At 35.1% G+C, this 19,596-nt stretch overlaps 1 protein-coding gene across 1 annotated transcript; it reads left to right on the forward strand.

Annotated features, from left to right (window-relative positions):
- The first annotated feature begins 667 nt into the window (after positions 1-667).
- Positions 668-14,408, forward strand: LOC129939873 (uncharacterized). The gene is made up of 4 exons (XM_056048055.1): positions 668-696; positions 1,724-1,866; positions 8,505-8,649; positions 14,062-14,408. Exons 1-4 carry the CDS (start codon positions 668-670, stop codon positions 14,294-14,296), a joined length of 552 nt encoding a protein of 183 aa, XP_055904030.1. The 3' UTR covers positions 14,297-14,408.
- Positions 14,409-19,596: the final 5,188 nt, after the last annotated feature.

The raw sequence follows: 19,596 nt of genomic DNA on the forward strand, positions 1-19,596 counted from the left end.
ATGGTAAAAAAACCACCCACGCAATTTTCTTGAGAGCCCTTTCTGCATCTTTCTGCCTTATTATCTGTATATCAAAATTTATTTGAAGTCGATATCTCTTCTGGTTCTTGAGCTATGGACGACGAAAAAAACGTCGCGAACGTACGGACGTACGGACGTACACACGCACGCACAGACATCTTTCTAAAAATCTTTTATTTCGACTCTAGTCACCTTGAAACGTCGAGAAATGTCAAAATTTTTAATTCGACAAATCGGACCCATTACAATAACTTCCTATGGGAAGTTAAAAATTGAGGAGATTATTAACGGTTGATCTTTTTTTCACAAAACCATGTTGCTGTCGCAAATAAAAAATGCTACACTTTCACAAACAACTTGTTCAAACACTTTAGGAATGTTAAAACGCTTTCCAATGGTCCTGTAGTTGCTTACACCCAACTTGTTACCTTTCTTGAAAATTGGTGTTAGAAATGACTTCTTCCAAAGTAAGGGGTTCAACTAAAGCGTTACTACACTTTTTTAATACTATCGCACCTAAGATACCAAATTCAGCAATAGCACATAAAACGGTCACATAAGGGTTGTGAAGTGGTCGTTGATGAATTTCTTGAGAGTTTTCAACTGCCCAGTATCGGACATTTTCTTTATTTACAGTGCCCGATAAATGGAAATGGGCCTACTCAGCACCAATGGGTATGTTTTGAAGAATATCTTCAAAAACAGCTCTGCAGAACCACCATACGGATATATTCCTCTACAACAAATGCCTGATGCTCACCGTGTCACGCTATTATCATTACTAAAAACGGCACGTAGACCGTAATTCTTTCGTGTACCAAGGATGGCTAAAGTTTGTGTTTCTTGATTTCTTCAAGGGTACATTTTTTTCCAAGCAATAATTAAGGATCTTATAAAAAGTTGAAACTGCTTCGTCAATGTTAGAAAATGCTAATGTATCAGCAATTCCAGAAGCCCTTTAGTATTGTAAGTACAAAATTCTCTGTCTATTGACCCAAACAAAGTTATCTGCTCCAAATTTCAATAAACAATGAATAAATTATATTGTGTTTATGACTTAACCCATTTTTTTTTAGACTTTCCCATCATCATTCATTTTGATTTCAATCTCAAATTGTTTTTTACAATATAAAACCCTAATTCTTTTCCATGCCTTTACTACAAACCAGAGAGTTGTACCCTTTAATATTCACCAAGTTAAAGAGCTGAGAGCTCTTTAAAAAAAGCATTTTAACGGTCAAAATGTAGAACACCCTTAAAAGTTGAAAATTGTTGAAGGCCTTCTCTACATAACTCCATTAGAAGTCATAACATCAGGATTCATGAGAATTCATTAATATTCAACGTCGATTTTTAAAGGATCCTTGTAGGTTGTTTTTTGGTTTACGAGACTTTTTTGTTGCTATTTAAAATACAAATTCCAAAAGAAGGTGATAAAGTTCACTTGAAGGGCTTTAAATAGAATCATAAATACTTAGATCTTTAAGTTAGGACAATGGTTGGTTCAACTTGAGGGCATTGGTTTGTGGTTATGTTTTATGGATGGAAATAATACTAATGCTTATATTTTATTTATACAGACAACTTTTTTACTTTAGATTCTGAATGTAATGTTTTTTAAAGTTTTAAAATTCTCATTGTTTATTAACTGGCGTGAAACTAATAGAATTGTTTTTTTGTTTTTGTTTTTCTATATTTACAGAGTTTTTAAACGAGGAATGGTTTGTTTTGAACGCTATACCGACCGTTGTCTATCGAAGAAAAATAATTTCTATGTACAAAATAATGTTGCTGGAGCAAGGAAATTCCTTAAGAAGTTTTGTGACGACAGAAAGTTTCAAACTGGTAAGATAAAAACTATATATTCAAAAATATATAGCATAGTTATGAGTTTGTATCTACAATATTTTCTTTTTAATGCTCATGTGTACAGCAAAACATTTGAGTTAGTTCATAGCTATTCAAAAACCTAAATATTCATTGAACTTTGAAGAGTTTTGATGAAACGGGTGAGAGAGAATTTTCAATATTAAGTTATAATTTAAATAAACCAAATGTTTCAATTTTTATTTGTTTTTGCTTTGGGAGTTTTCTCGTTAGGAAAGTTTTAGGAAATTTAAGTTTTGGTTGCATTGTTTTTCTCATTAACTTGAATGGAGAAAATTTTCCCTCACAAATTTTATGAAAGTTTTAAGGAAGCCTGTTGGTATGTGAATTAAAATATTTAGATTATTTTATTTTTCATTTTGCAATCGATAATTTATGTTTAAGCTGAACTACATATTCAGGTTGTTATCATTGCATGCTTTCAATCTTGGTCCGAGTTTTATTTTTTAAGCGATTCAAAACATACGGTTCATATTGTCCAAGATTGGCCTTGATACCACTAAATCTTCACACTACCAACATTTTCTTTGCATGATTTTAATCAGGAAAATTTGTTTTAATAATAGAAATTTGAAAGTATATTTAAAGCGTGTTTAAATTTTAAGGGACCGATTTTGATTCTGAATAAAAAGCAAATTATTTAGGAAATTATTGCCATTTCTTTTTAATACGATAATATGGATTACAATTTCGGGTATGGAACTTAAGAAAACTTTTCGGGCTATGAAGAACATTAAAGCTCCGGGCAGTGACGGAAATTCAGCTGAGTTCTATAAAAATACAACTGAACAACTCATACATTGTGGAGTTTTCAACTTGATCTATAGTTATTCTTGTATACCAGATAGTTTTACGCAAGCAGTTATATCTGCTATATTTAAAAACAGGAGATGCAAGCCAGGTTAGGAATTTCTACTATCAATTTACTGAGAAATATTTTATACAAAATTTTATATGGAAGACTATCAACTTGGATTGAAAACAATAAAAAGCTCCGCTTATTCCTAACTGGTTTCCTTCCTGGTATTTCAACGACAGATCATATTTTTTCTATAATTAGTTTTCTAAAATATATGTATATCAAGAAAAGTAAGAAGCTGTATGTGTGTTCTGTGGACTTAATAACTGCATTCGATACTGTTAATAGGCTGGTATTGATTTATAAACTGCCATGTTGGCGTCATCAAGTGCAGCTGTGTCGGATAGTTCGAAGTTTCCATAATGGTTTGATACGATTGCAGGTGTAACACAGTGATGCATTTTTAGTCCTATTCTGTTCGTCTTGTTCATTGATGATGTAGCTGATATTCTATCGAAGCGAGTAAAATTTGCGGGAGATATCATAAAGGTTCTTATTTATGCAGATGACTTCATCAGATAACCCTTTACGCTTCAACTTCAAATATTTGTAAATCCATTACAAACGTCCTTCAAGACATGGGATCTTCAAATTAACATATTAAGAACGAAAATCATAATGTTCTTAAATCGACATACTTAAGTCTTCCTCTGCGGGTAGAAACTTGGCGACTCAATAAAGACCAGAAAGATGTATTACCGAATTCAAATACCTAGGTGTGTTGTTATCATCAAACCTAAACTTTGGCAAATAAGCAGGTCCCTTGTTAGTGACGAAGGTTGAGCTTCAGCTCATCTTCAACTCAATAAAAAACAAAAAGTCAGCAGGTGCCGATGGTATATCCAACATTGTACTAAGACATTTACCGATGGAAGCAATTGACATTTACACCACACTCTTCAACAATGCACTGAATAATGCATATTATCCAGTGCATTGGAAGACCGCTGTGGTTCATCCTCTCCCGAAAAAGGGAAAGGACAACTCCAACCCGTCAAATCTTCGGTCGATAAGTCTTCTTCCGAGCATCAGCAAAGTTTTCGAAAAGATAATCAATAGGGCTCTAACTAAGTGGGCTACGGACAACAAAATTATTCCGGATAAACAGTTCGGGTTCGAAGCGGGTCATGACACAATTCATGCTGCGTCTAAACTCGTTTCTGATATCCAATGTAATAAATTAAAACAACAATGCACAGGTGCTGTTCTGGTTGATTTGGAAAAGGCCTTTGACACCGTATGGTTAGAGGGTCTTTACCTAAAACTGAGCAGGCTTGACATAAGCAAGCCATTGTTGTATATACTTAATGATATGCTTAATGGTAGAAAGTTTGTTGTCAAAAGTGGCAATGTAACTACCACAACATTATCAATTAAAGATGGTCTTCAACAGGGAGCGGTGAACTCGATTCTCTTCAGCATTTACACCAGCGATCTGATAGGTAGTCTTACAAAGGCAATTGCGTACGTTGACGACCTAATTGCGTACAGAACGGCCCGAAAAGTTGAGGTTATTAGAATTCTCTTGCAGCGTGATTTCGACAAGATTCAGCGATATTGCAAAGACTAGAAACTGAAAATAAATGTCCAGAAGTCGGAGACAATTCTGTTCCGGATTCCATTGGCTAGGGCCACGAGGGATACTTGCAAGAATTGGCCCACGATGGTCATCGTTGATCTTCACGGGCAGCCATTAGCAAGAAAAAGTGTAGTGAAGTACCTCGATATCTTGTTAGATCAGTATTTATATTTCGGCAGACATATAAATGCTGCTCTGACTAGGGCCAGAGGAGCCTTCGCTCTGACGAAACGGCTGTTTTTTAGCAGTCGGCTTAACCCCAGAGCAAAGGTCCTCATACGGCCAATGATCGTTTATGGTTGTCCTGTTTGGGTTAACGTTGCCCCTTCTTAGATGGAGAAGTTTCAGGTGTTCGAGCAGTGTTTACGACGCTGTACCGGCTTATATCGAACAGCCGAATCTTCTTATGTGCATTACTTTTCCAACGAGGTCCTATACAACGGGGCTCGAATCAACAGGATTGACAATTTCGTGATAAAACTCGTTCGAGGTTACATTGCAAGAGCTATGTCTTCGACCAACAATTTAATTTTCGGGGCGTTCTATCCGGACGACAAGCGGCTTCATTCCACCAGAGGCATTCCTCTTTTTAGATAAATTCGGTCTGATACAGACTAGATTGGCAGTTCCGTTAATCTACCACGTCAGACGAAGAACCGTGGATAGGCGACTCCTGTACAATCAGGACGTCATGGCACAAGGCGGAGCAGAGCTCCTTCGGTTCAGTAAGGCTGTGTCTGAACGGGACCGAACTGATAGGGTGAAGCAGCAGAACTAGTTTTGGTGGCTTCAATCGGCACTTGATAGTGGGTAATCGGGATGGGGTTTTAAGCCTAGGCCGGCTTACATACTTGTTTATACATTTAGTGTTTAGTTTTAGGTAGAATAGGCATGGTGGCACAAAAAGAATTATAAAAAAAAAAAAAAATAATAAAAAAAAAAATGGAATAAAAAAAATAATAAAAAAAAAATTATGAAAAACAAAAATGTTAGATAGTTAGATTTGCTGCTGTGGTTGTTCAAAGTTTTAAGTAGTTTAAAGATAGAATAGGAAGTCTAAGTTAGCTTTAAGTTTTATGTTAAGGACCTTATTTTAAGTAGTGTTAAGTAAAAATAAAAAAGGATATTGATATGAGTATTTTTCTTATTTTCTAATAAATACGAAAATAAATAAAATTTAAAATGAAGCATTATTGGTTAGTGTTTTAGTTTAACTTAAGGTGTCCGTATGAAACCATGAAGTTAGTTGTAAGTTATGGATAACTTGGCTAGTTTTATGAATTTTTGTCTAGCTTTAAGAACGGTTTAAGAATGAATTAATAAAAATGAATTCAAAAAAAAAAAAAGTGCGATGGACTGTCATGCGAGAGGTCTTGGGTTCGATCCTTGCCTATGCCACCTTAAGTTTTTTCACGGGTACTGCCTCTTGCAAGGAATTGACAAATTCTCCAAGAGTAGTTCTTGTCATGAAAAGTGATTTCTCAAATTTGCCGTTCGGATTCGGCTTAAAATTGTAGGTCCTTTCCATCCGTGAAAAACAGTACTCGCACACAGGAATGGTTGAGAGTTGTCAGTCACTACGCCCTAGTTCTCAAACGGTCTGTTGCGCCACGCAATTTATTTATTTATAATATTAATACTGCTTCTAAATATAACGCCACTGTCGAATTCTGTATGTTTTATGGATTTCAGGCATTTGGGTACCATTGAAGAATTTGAAGCTATTCAAATAAATTTCTTTAAGCTGAGAGCATTCCCTTCTCGATTGGCTGGACATATTTTCAATGATCATAGCTAAATTGAACGATAAAGTATATGACCAACTCTAGTGCATCAGCATCAGCCTCTAGACTGTTCTACAAGAACCTTAACCATCAGCTGCCTACTAGAGAAAGTTATTTCAATAGCAACTACTCATCTGAGTTGATAAGCACCATTCTTAAACCAAGAGTCGATTTATTAAACCTTTTATACCTCACAGAGCAAATCTTCCACAATCCTGTAATCAATGGCAGAGAACAGAACGTAAAAATATCTTCCATTTTATGGCAGATGGTCCTATTTTGCAAGAAATCCAAAGATTATACTTTCAGCAAAGTTTTCTGCCGTTAAATATTTTCTACCATATTATATGGCTCTCGGGGTTGTTTCATTATTTTCAGTAACCTTTCGTATTGGGTTTAGATATTATTCGATAATTAAAAAGAGGCTGGGATGCGACCCACACTGATAATTTCCCATCCCGTCTGTCGATTTGTCTTGCTTAAAAGGTTGTCTATATGTACTCGTATCAATTTTTACCAAATTTGCGTACTATTTTTTGTAGATTTGATTTTTTATGAAAAAACGGACTGTTGAATTTTTATATAAAAATTACTGAATATCGAAAACAATATTTTCTGTAAAATAAAATAAGTTGCAAGCCACTATTTTTAATTTTTGAAAAGCTATTTTAGTCGAAAGTAAATTTTTACGAAGTTTTAGTATTGTTTTTTTTTAGAGTTTTATTTTTTGTAAAAAAACTGTCAATTCGATTTTTTAAAAATTCTACCAAATGTTGAAAACAATATTTCTTATGAGATAAAATTACTTTGAAACCAATATTAAAAATTTTTAAAGAGATATTTGAGTGGAAAATAAATTTTTACCAACTTTTATAATTTTTTTTTTAGGTTTTTATTTTTTTGTAAAAAAACTGTCTATTCGATTTTTTTCAAACTTTAACTGAATGTTGAAAACAAGAGTTTTTGAAAGATAAAAGTAAATTAAAGCCAGTATCTCAAAGTTTTGAAAACATATTTGAGTCGAAAATCAATTTTTACCCACTTTTATACATTTTTTTTTTAGGTTTTTATTTTTTGTAAAAAAACTGTCTATTCGATTTTTTTCAAACTTTAACTGAATGTTGAAAACAAGATTTTTTGAAAGATAAGAGTAAATTAAAGCCAATATCTCAAAGTTTTGAAAACATATTTAAGTCGAAAATCAATTTTTACCAACTTTTATAAATTATTTTTTAGGTTTTTATTTTTTGTAAGAAAACTGTCAATTCGATTTTTCTCAACATTTTTCAAAATGTTAAAAACAATATTTCTTATAAGATAAAATAAGCTTGAAGCCTAAATTTCAAGTTTTTGAAAGGATATTTGAATCGATATTCAATTTTTACGAACTTTGAGTAATGTTTTTTTAGATTTTTATTTTTTATAAAAAAAACTGTCAATTAGATTTTTCTCAAAATTTTATCAGATGTCAAAAACATTATTTTTCGTTGCACAAAATTGTTTTAGAAATGAAATCATATTTCAGTTGTAAAATTTTGGAGGTGACAATTTTTTTTTCAGTTTTATTGATTTTAAAAAAAAAACCGTTATATTGATGTTTTTCAAAAAATATACCTATTTGGTATCAAGTTACAATATATTATTTAAAATTTAATTCAAGTCTCTAGCGTTTTTGGTTCGTAAGATATTTAGGGTTACCCAAAATGTTCACCTTTTTTTCAAACTGCTATGGTAAAAAAACCACCCACGCAATTTTCTTGAGAGCCCTTTCTGCATCTTTTTGCCTTATTATCTGTATAACAAAATTTATTTGAAGTCGATATCTCTTCTGGTTCTTGAGCTATGGACGACGAAAAAAACGTCGCGAACGTACGGACGTACGGACGTACGTACACACGCACGCACAGACATCTTTCTAAAAATCTTTTATTTCGACTCTAGGGACCTTGAAACGTCGAGAAATGTCAAAATTTTCAATTTGACAAATCGGACCCATTATAATAATTTCCTATGGGAAGTTAATAATTGATAACCTTTATGTTTTAAATTCTCTCTTTGTTAAGTAAAGAAAAATCTATCTATCTTTCTTTAAAAGCCACTCACTGAATTCTCAAAGCTCAAATACATATCTCGAAAACTTCAAAAAAACATTTGCATATATTTCACGGTTATTTTCTAAATTTTAATTTAAGCTTTCATGTCATATATATTTTACTTAAAAAAAATCATTATTATTTTTCCCAGTCTTCCCAGTCTTACTGTGTGGTATTTATTTTTATGTTTTGATGACATTTTTAAAATTTTCGTTTTCTTTTAAATCAAAAAAACAAATTTTGTTAGATTCATACAATGTTTTTTTTTAACTTATTTTCAGAATATAACCGCCACATAGATTGTTTTTCTCACATTCAAGAAGACTGGGAAATATGTACAAGAAACTTTCAGAAAATTTTAACTGACGAACTTCATGAACGAAGCCAACAAAAGAATGTGACCAATAAATTTATGCAGTTTTGCTGGTAAGAAATTTTAAACTTCATTATAAAATTAAGAACTTGCCTTAAAAATATGAACACGTATTTGTTTTCAGTTACTTATTTTTTCATTTTTCATTTATTCAAACAAAAACATAACTGAAAAGTGAGGGAAATTTTAGCAACCGTTTTCAAATCAAGAGCCGTTGTAATTATTTTATTCACATAAAGTAAAAGAGTATCAGTGTCCTGTCCAGAGCTCTGTCTAATGTCCTTTAAAAAATTCTCAATGGATGGAATGTCCCCATTAAACTGAATTATGTATTTGTGCACAGCATAATATAGGACACATGATTTTATGGAACAGTTTCATTTCGGGGTGTAATAAAGTTACAAAATAAAGCCTTAAAGGGAGAATTCCTTTTTTTTTTTTTAAAAAAGGTGCTGAATACAACGGGAAAAATGGTATTGAAAATCTTTCAGTTAAATAATAAAATTTTGAGTAAAACCTTTTATTTTTTCATATGAAAAAAGACTCAAAGGTGTCTATGTACAAAAATATGTGATGTTATTTTGTATGAGCGTATGATATGTTAATGAAAGTTGAATGCAATATTTGTATTATTCATGAGAATCCTATTGTTTCCCATCATAATATTTCATGAATTAATTACATACAACTTGGAGGTTTTGGTAACATGAATTTCGCGTTTTCGCGAATTTTGCTGAACATCTGAATATATTGTATTTAAATTTCGTATGTAATAATAAAATTGTTTCAAAAATAACTAAAGTTGTTTTCATAGAAACGAATATGAACTTGAAAATAAATATTTTCCGATTTTACGATGCTTATTTGTATATAGATAGATGTCTTCAGTTGCGCACTTCAATTTGGCTGAAGTCACTTTTCACTTGTGACTGATCCCCAGCCTTCCTCTACTGCACTGTCCTGTGGACGGTCGAATACTTTCCAGGCCAAAGCATGGGTATTAATGCACTTTACCTGACCCATACCTCTCAGTCGTTTAACTTCTATACTTCGACTTTACTTTAATTTCGCTGTACAGCTTGTCGTTCCATCTTCTCCTCCACTCACCATCTATGCATACAGGACAGTGGATCACGCGAAGAATTTTTCTCTGGAAACGACGCAAATGCCTTTCATCCGATTTTTTCATAGTCCAAGCGTCTGTACCGTATAGCAGGTCGGGTTTGATTAGGCTCTAATATAGCGACACTTTGGTTCTTCGCGAGAGGGCTCAATTGCATTCTTAGCCCAAAGAAACAGCGGTTAGCAAGAGTTATTCTTCGTTTGACCTCAGTGCTGGAGTTGTTATCTGCGTTTATAGCGGAGGCTAGGTAGACGCAGTCCTTGGCTACCTCAAAGTTACGTCTGTCGATGGTGACGTTTTGACCAAGACGTCAGTGTTGTAGGTCCTTTCTTGACATCCGCATGTACTTTGTTTTGCCCTCATTAGCCGTTAAACCCATTTTTGCCGCCTCTGCCTCAATACTCACTAAAGCCCCTTTGACATCACGCTGAGTTCTTCCGATTATGTCAATGTCATCAGCATATGCTAGTAATTGGACAGATTTTTGAAAGATAGTGCCTCTAGTGTTGACGTGTGAGGTCTGCACTATTCTTTCAAGCACGGTGTTAAAAAATCGCATAACAGCGCATCACCTATGCTAAAACTTTTTTTGACATCGAAAGGTTCTGTTAAGTTGTTTCCAACCTTTAGGGAGCAGCGTGAGTTCTCCATGGTCATACTGCACAAACGGACGATTTTGGCAGAGATGCCAGAACTAGACATGGCCCTATACTGCTCGTCCCTGTAGATGCTGTCATATACGGCATTGAAATCGATGAAAAGATGGTGGGTGTCGATTTGGTGTTCGTGAGTTTTTTTCCAGGATCTGCTGTAATGTGAATATTTGATCAACTGTGGACTTTCCTGGTCTAAAACCACACTGATAAGGACCTATCAGGTTGTTGACGATGGGCCTTAGACGTTCACATATTACGGAAGAAAAGATTTTATAGGCGATGTTAAGTAGACTTATTCCTCTATAATTGGTGCAGTTAAAAGGGTCTTCTTTTTCCAGAACCTTGCAAACAATACTGAGGTTCCATTCAGCGCGAATTCTTTCTTGCGACCATACTTCTAACGAAATTATCTCTAGCTGCTTTAAAGAGCTCGGCATTCAAGCCATCGAATCCAGTGGCTTTTATTGAACTTCAGCTTAGATATGGCAATCTTTACTACGTCTAAGTCAAGATCGTTAGATTTCGACGATTATGTTGAATAGATCATCCTGCCTGACAGCGGAATTGGGTTCGTCGTCGCCGTTACACAGTCTGCAGAAGTGTTCCTTCCATATCCTCAGCATTGACTGCGTTTAGACTATGATGTTTCCACTTTCGTCTTTGCAGCCTTCGGTTCTAGGTTTATGTACCTGTGAATTTCGTTTCATCTGTTCATAAAACTTTCGAACTTCATTCCTGCTTTTAAACATCTCAACATCTTCGATCGCACGTTTCTCATGCTCTCTCTTTCTCCTTCTGTCGCTGTTCCTCGCGCCTCATCTGCTCATAGAGCTCATGAGCAGCTCTCGTCCTTTTATGCAGCGCCGCTTTCCGTGCCTGTTGTTTGGCTGCATTTGCCTGCCGACATTCCTCATCAAACCAGGGGTTCCTTGTTGGTGGTTGCTTGAAACCCATCACGTCAGAGGCGGCTTCTCTAATCTCTAATCATCTTGGCAATGTAGCCACTGGTTTTCGATACATTGCGTTGTTGGCAGAGAACTTCGAGAGAAGGATTTGGCGATCTGTTATGATTGTAGCAGTTCGACGTTGAATCTTCTAACAGCAGCTCCCTGTTTTTCCTTGATTCTGGACCCCCGAAGTGCTACCTTGGCTACAACGAGGTAGTGGTCCCAGTCGATGTTAGCTACTCGGAAAGTTGGGACATCCATGATGCTGAAAGCATGTCTAGCGTCGCGTCGATCGCATGTCTAGCGTTGCGTCAATCTAGTTAACGGTAGATTGATCTGGAGAAGTCCAAGTTCCTTTGTATATGTTGCGGTGTGGAAAACGCTTACTGGATAGCATGACGTTTCGCCCTGCAGCTAAATCTATCAATCCGTTGTCATTCAGGCTGTTCTTCCCGATTATTCCACCAAAGATGTCTTCCCTTCCTAGCTTGGCATTAAATCGATCAGGACAATTTTAATATTGCAGACAGGACACTGCTGATATGTCTTGTCTAAGAGCTCGAAGAACATATCCTTGGTGTTGTCATACTTCACTTCTGTGGGGGCGTGTGCGCATATAAGGCTTATTTTGCAAAAATTTAGCCTTGATGTGGGTGGTCATGAGGCGCTCGTTGATGCACTTACATCTCAAGACTTGTTGCCTAAATCTGGATCTAATGCCGAAGCCACATCTCAATAAGTGCTGTTGGTTTTCTCGGTAGCAATCACCATAGCAAATATCGCAATTTTTCATCCTCTTTTTGCCTCTTCCATTGTATTTCCCGGACGGCGGTGATATCTGCTTTATAGCAGTAAAGGGCCTCCGCCAATTCTTCGGCTGCACGTAGTCTGTTGAGGGACCTAACATTCCGCGTGCATATCTGAAGTTCGTTGTCGTTAAATCGTTTGCGTGGTCTGTCAACAGTAAATCCGTCCGTATCCGAGGCTTGTTGGTGCTTCGCAACTAGGATGTTTTTAAGTGGTCACACCGACAGCAAAACCCTCAACCTAAAGGGCCAGATTCTTAGTAAAACTCCAAGGGTGGGGAGCCGGATGAACCGCTCCTTATAGGCCTGGGCTCCGAATATGTCGAAGAAGCCCTATAAGGTGTTCACTAAGTAGTGCCACCTTTCTGGAACCGAAGACGCCACCGTTGATTTCATTTTGGGAATTCCACCCTTGCCGTCTGGATAAGGAGAGGTGCCTTGTTAGAAACACCTTTCCCCCTCAACAACTTGCGACTAGGGTTGTAACCCAGTCTTCAGTTTAGGTACTAGGCACCCGATGTTCACCACGGAGAGGTGAGAGTAGGAGTTGATGACAGAGGTGTTTTTTGAGAAAAACCTGTGGACGCTTGTGTCCTCTTCAATGCACACGTCTACCATTTGAAAAACCCTCAATGACAACACCACATTTAAATAGGCGTTGTTGCTTCTTACGGTAGCAGTCACCATGTCGCAGTTATCCATTTTCTTTTTACCAATTCTATCCTATTGCATTTCCTGAATGGCCGTGATATCTGCTTAATAGTAGTCTTAGGACTTCGAGCATTCTCTTGCTGCTCGTGGTCTATTGAGGAACCTAATATTATACGTTTATTTCCAAAATTTGTTGTCCTTAAATAGTTTAAGTGGGTTTTCAAAGCTCACCCTCACAATTACCCACAACCTAAAACCTTCAAACTAAAGAAGCACGTCTTTGATTTGAACTACAAGGACAAACGCGGGCATAACCGATCCAAGGGCGAACGTGGGCATAACCTATCCGAATATTTCGTAGTAGCCCAACCGAACTGGAACTTTAGAAGCCACCGTTGATTCCATCTCGACAATTCCTCCGCTGTCGTCTGGGTAAAAGGAGATGTGTTTCTTCCCCCCTCTTTAGTTTTCCTTCAGTCAACAACGTATTTTCAATGTAAAAATGTGTCCTTAAAAATATACAAAACAAACTTTAAGAATACTTACAAATTTAGTTTCGAAAAGTTCCATTGTCAAATTCAAACACGCAAATGCGTTGAAATCACAAATTGAATGAAATGAGATTGAAAAAACATAAAACTTCCAACAGTTCCGGATACTCAGTTTCTAAAGACTTTTCCACCAAATAACTAATTCTTACCCCAAACTTTACTTTTGAAACCTGAATACACCCACGTTAGACTTCGTGATGCAATGAAGCCAGACGAATATTCAAACAAAATAATAATAATTTCTATTGAAAGCAAAAACTCAGATCAAACTTTTTACCAGAAAAATACAAATTCACATCTTGAAAGCGTTAGTAGGTACTTCATTTTGAACCAGGATTTAATTGTATAATAATCAAAGTAAAATTCAATTAAAATATTACAAATAAATTAAATACTCGAAAATTACTTACTTATTCACTAAAATACACTTGAAATCAGAACAACAGCAGAAATAATTGTTTTAAGAGTTTTCTGCATAAGTTCTTGTCCTTATGAATCATCATAACTTATTCAATGAAATTTAAAACATTAAGAAAAATAAGAAGGATTTAATTTTATTTATTTTGTTCAATAATTTAAAATAACAAAAATATTTTAAATGTGAAGAACTTTTTCCAAGATGAATTACAAAAACCTTTCTACATTAATGAGTTTTATACAAAGTACGAGTACTCTTATAAAATATAAAATTTAATTCTTATTTTCTCCTTTCTTCACCTCTTTACTTTCAGCGCTCGTCATGCTTATGAAAATTGCATATACAACAGTGCCCGTTTTAAGTGCTACAAGCATTCGGCGAAATTTGCCAGGGATACAGCGAAAATGTTATCAGAGGAAAAACTTTTCACAAATTGCAGAAAATTTGAAAACTTATTATGTGCAGCTCCCGAAAACGATGCCAGCCGTTATTTAATTTTTCTTCTTGTGTTTTTAGTGATTTGGAGGAGCGGAAGCTCCTTTATATAAAATAGTTAAGAAATACAAAAAAAGAAATAATTATTTTTAAAGTATATTTATATACGAGTGATGCATTTAAATGTAAGATAAATATTTTTTATGGGAATAATAAAAAAATAAGTCAGTTGGTTTTCATTTAAATTCAATAATAATTAAAAACAAAAAAATAATTCATGTTTGTTAAGAAAAAGAAAATTAATATATTATATAAAAATATTAAATATTTTGTTTTATTTGTGGATATGACTGTAGACAAAGTGAAGGTGATTAAAACTCATTCAAAAGATTCTTTATGACTTTTAAAAGTTTCTCTTCTTCGAATCCGTTTGTGTACATGGAATGTTTTAAAATTAAATGGCCGCTCACCTGAAGTGTGTGCTTGAATGGCAGCCTTAAATTTTGTCCCATAAGGATGGATTTAACATACACTCGAAATACTGATGTGCAGGGATTTAATTTTATTTTATTCTGAATGGTAAAAGAAATAAAGTCGGATTCCACATTATGGCCGTACAAGGAAACAAAACCCACGTGATGTCTTATGTGAGTAATGGTTTCATTTAAGCCATAAGAGGTGCGGTAGATGGGAAGATAAAAGAGGTGAGTATTTCTCAAGTTACGGGGGTTAGTGCTAATGAAGATGGAGTTTTAAAGATAAGAACAATCAATAGAACCATAAAGTATAGACGATGGATAAACAAGATGTCAGATATCTGTCAATGTTCTTCGAGAAACATTTGAGGTCTTGGTATGGACAAAGGATTAAGTGATCCTGCCAACGTAGGCTTCGAAAGTAAGGTTAGGTAAGGTTAAAAGTGGCTGTCCATGATGGAATCGGACACTAAGGCTAGTTTAATGGGCCATTGTGTTACCACGTGAATCTTGAGGCTTCCTCCTAGTTTAAAGTTTTATTTCGAGACCTAATTTAAAGTAGTTCTTAAGTAAAAATAAAAAAATGTTATTGATATTAGTTTTTTTTCCAAATTTTTTAATAAATACAAAAATAAATAAAATTGAATTGAAGTAAAATAGATATTATGGCCGTATGGGACCATTAAGTTAGTTGTAAATTATGGATATTTAGGCTAGTTTTATGAATTTTTCTCTAGCTTTAAGATAGGTTTAAGATTGAATTAATAAAAATGAAAAAAAAAGGCTTCCTCCTAAGCTCAATGGAACCAGATTGAGTCCCTTACGAAAGGTGAGAGGCTGATTATGCTGATATGATTTTGAGCTAGAGCAGGACTGTTTCCTTCTCTTCCTCGTCCATACAGCTTCTGCAAAAGTCATTTGAGACAGTGTCCGGTTATGGAGCTTATATGCGATCTGTTTAGATATAGCAAGCACCTTGTTTTTTTTTATAATAAACGGGCACTCAAGGGGTTATTAATACCCTTAACATGTTTAAAGTTTAAACACAGTGCGAGCATTAGGAAAATAGGGAAGGATTAAAGTGGAGATACCGATGCACATTGGTCTTAAAATTTTGAACATCAAAATGATAGGGAACAACAGAGCTGGGTGAAGCATTCCACATTCTCGATTTGCGGTTGAAAAAAAGAATCTCTATACTTGACAGTACGTCTGAAATTGAGCTCAAGGTTAAAATGATGTGCATACCTAGAAATGCGAGTATTACGGCTGAATTGTTTTAGGGGGGGACTGCAACTGGCTAATTCGATAGAATACTGTTTAAAGACATGAAACATTTCGGCGGTTTTAAGTGACGTAATTGTTTCGGTTATAGTTCTTTCGCCTATTATTTTCAAAGCTCTTTTTTGGATCCTGTCCATGATACTTAAACTTGTTTTAGGGGTACCTGCCCAAATATGCGAGTTTTATTCAAGTTTTGGACGAATGAAGGCTTTATAAATTACAGGTAGATCAAAAGAGGTGAAACATTTCATGCACCGTCGGAGAAATCCTAAGCACCTAGCAGCATTTGTTGCAATATCGAATATGTGATCATACCATAAGAGGTGATGTGTGATATTCATACCGAGTACTGAAAGTTGATTAGTTTCCTGGATGCAAGTGCCGCTCATGGATAGCGGCATCGGGGGTGGGTTACGCTTTAACGACAGGAGCCCTGGGGCACACCAGCGTTTATCAGATTTGAACCCGTCTAATACTACTTGAATTGAACGGTCCGAAAGGTAATTTCTAACCCAACGAAGAAGGGATTCTTCTATACCAAAAGCTTTAAATATAGTGTAGGCCAGATGTTCCTAGTGTGACCTTAAACGTGGTGATGTTGTTCCAGCTGGTGTTTGTCATCTTTTTTTTTCATAGCGTCCTGCATTAGCAACAATTTACAAGTATTTACCAAACGTGGTAGGATTGGCTGCACAGTACCGTTCCTGGCGAGTTCAAGTGCTTTACAGTTACCTGGAATGTCTCTTTCGCCCGACACTCAGCAAAGGTGTATATTAAACTGTTCACCTTTAGAAATAATCGACAGTTATGGACTGTTATAGAGTTTGTAGAGACAGAGTCCAGAGATTTGATAGCGACATGACTATCTGAGAAAATACGGATATCAAATTTTGGTATCACGTTTTCTTTAAGCCAGGACAGGACTTTTTTTATCGCCAAAAGTTCCGCCAGGAACACGCTACAGTGATTGGGAAGGTGAAATGTGAGACATATTTTCAGTCGTTCATAGTACATCAACCCCTTCTTTTGTTTTTGAACCATCTATATAAAAATGGATTGACTCGTCTTTCAGGAATGCCCTATCCTCCCAGAAAGATCTGGAAGTTATGTAAATGTGGAAGTTTCTGTCGAATTGTAGTTGGGGGATTGTGTGGTCTGTGTGCTTTGGAATTGATTCTAGATACCTAAGAATTGAACTGGCCAATGTTGTTGTTAGTCCACTGCGACAAAACTTTGAGGCGAACAGCAGAGCTTGCACTTGCAGCTTTTTTTTGCCAAATATATCAAGAGGCGTTAGGTAGAGTAAGGTGTACAGTGTCGCAGATGGAGTCGTGCGAAGCGCTCCACTTATGCATAGGCTAGCTAAACGTTGGACTTTATTTAATTTATCCCGGTTTATTCCTTTCTCTGAAGCAGTCCACCATACTGCCACACCGGACATTAAAATCTACATAGTTACAGATATGTAAGACCAATGCGTGATTTTGGGTTGTAAGCCCCATTTATTAACTTCCCATAGGAAGTTATTGTAATGGGTCCGATTTGTCAAATTGAAAATTTTGACATTTCTCGACGTTTCAAGGTCCCTAGAGTCGAAATAAAAGATTTTTAGAAAGATGTCTGTGCGTGCGTGTGTACGTACGTTTGTACGTCCCGTACGTCCGTACGTCCGTACGTTCGCGACGTTTTTTTCGTCGTCCATAGCTCAAGAACCAGAAGAGATATCGACTTCAAATAAATTTTGTTATACAGATAATTAGGCAGAAAGATGCAGAAAGGGCTCTCAAGAAAATTGCGTGGGTGGTTTTTTAACCATAGCAGTTTGAAAAAAATGTGAAAATTTTGGTTAACCTTAAATATTTTGCGAACCAAAAACCTTAGAGACTTGAATTAAATCTTATATAATATATTGTAACGTATTACCAAACAGGTATATTTTTTGAAAAAAATCAATATAACGGTTTTTCTTATAAATCAATAAAACTGAAAAAAAAATTTGTCACCTCCAAAATTTTACGACTGAAATATGATTTCATCTCTAAAACAATTTTGTGCAACGAAGAATAATGTTTTTGACATCTGATAAGATTTTGAGAAAAATCGAATTGACAGTTTATTTACAAAAAATAAAAACATAAAAAAAAAATTATAAAAGTTGGTAAAAATTGATTTTTGACTCAAATATTTTTTCAAAACTTTGAGATATTGGCCTTAATTTGCGTTTATCATTCAAAAAATCTTTTTGTCAACATTCAGTTAAAGTTTGAAAAAAATCGTTTAGACAGTTTTTGTACAAAAAATTAAAAACCAAAAAAAAATAACAAAAGTTCGTAAAAAATGATTTTCGACTCAAATATCTCTTCAAAAATTTAAAATATTGGCTTCAAACTAATTTTATCTTATAAGAAATATTGTTTTCAACATTTGGTAAAATTTTAAAAAAATTCGATTTGACAGTTTTTTTACAAAAATAAAACTCTAAAAAAAAACAATACCTACTAAAACTTGGTAAAAATTTACTTTCGGCTTAAATAAATAGCTTTTCAAAAATCAAAATATTGGCTTCAAACTTATTTTATTTCAGAGAAAATATTGTTTTCAATATTCAGTAATATTTATATATCCAACAGTCCGTTTTTTTCATAAAAAATAAAATCTACAAAAAATAGTGTGCAAATTTGGTAAAAATACATATAGACAAACTTTTAAGCAAGACAAATCGACAGACGGGATGGGAAGTTATTAGTCTGGGTCGCATCTCAGCCTCTTTTTTTCAATTGCTTTGTTCCAAAAAAAGAGAGCTTCTGTAGATTTTTTGAGTGTTTCCTGTACGTTGCGTTTCCAATTTAGTTTTGTATCTAAAACAAAACACATGTATTTAGCCTCGTCCGAGAATTTTAATTGGATTCCTTTAATATAGGGAGGGTTGAAAAATGGAATTTTGTGTCTCCTAGAATATAAGACGAAACTGGTTTTATATGTGTTAACACCGAGTCGACAGCGATCAGCCCAAAGTATTAGTCTGGCATTTTGTAAGAGTTCTTTTAAAGCGCTAAGATACTTTAATGAAACTGCTGTAGCAACGTTGTTCTCATAGGATTTCATTCAACACTAGGTTCCAGACCAGAGGGGATAGAACACCACCTTGCGGTGTCCCTATACTAACGAAGCATCTGCCAGAAGACTTGCGCAGCTTTGAGTTAATTATTCTGCTAGTCACCATTTAATGAATGAACTCACAAAGCGAACTCTCTATGTTTAGAGATGTTAGTGCAGATGTGATTGCAGATGTATCCACGTTGTTAAAGGCACCTTAAATGTCAAGGAAAGCAACCATAGTGAACTCTTTATGATGGAGGGATATTCGATGGTGCGTACTGAAGTGTGTAACGCTGTTTCCACCGATTTACCTTTACATTAGGCATGTTGAGACGAAGACAGAAGTTTTGTATCAATGCTTGCTCTTAAATGAATATCAATCAATCTTTCCAAGGTCTTAAGAAGGAATGATGAAAGACTTCAAGGTCGTTCATCTTTATGATTGACTTGCAAGCATTAAGCTGCTTTGGGTATAAAAACAAATTTTTGTTTTCTCAATGCCGAGGTAATATGCACCAGGTAAAGTCAGCTGGTAAAAATTGCCCTAAGGATTG

Source organism: Eupeodes corollae, chromosome 1 (assembly GCF_945859685.1).
Source record: "Eupeodes corollae chromosome 1, idEupCoro1.1, whole genome shotgun sequence".
NCBI classification, from domain to species: Eukaryota; Metazoa; Arthropoda; class Insecta; order Diptera; family Syrphidae; genus Eupeodes; species Eupeodes corollae.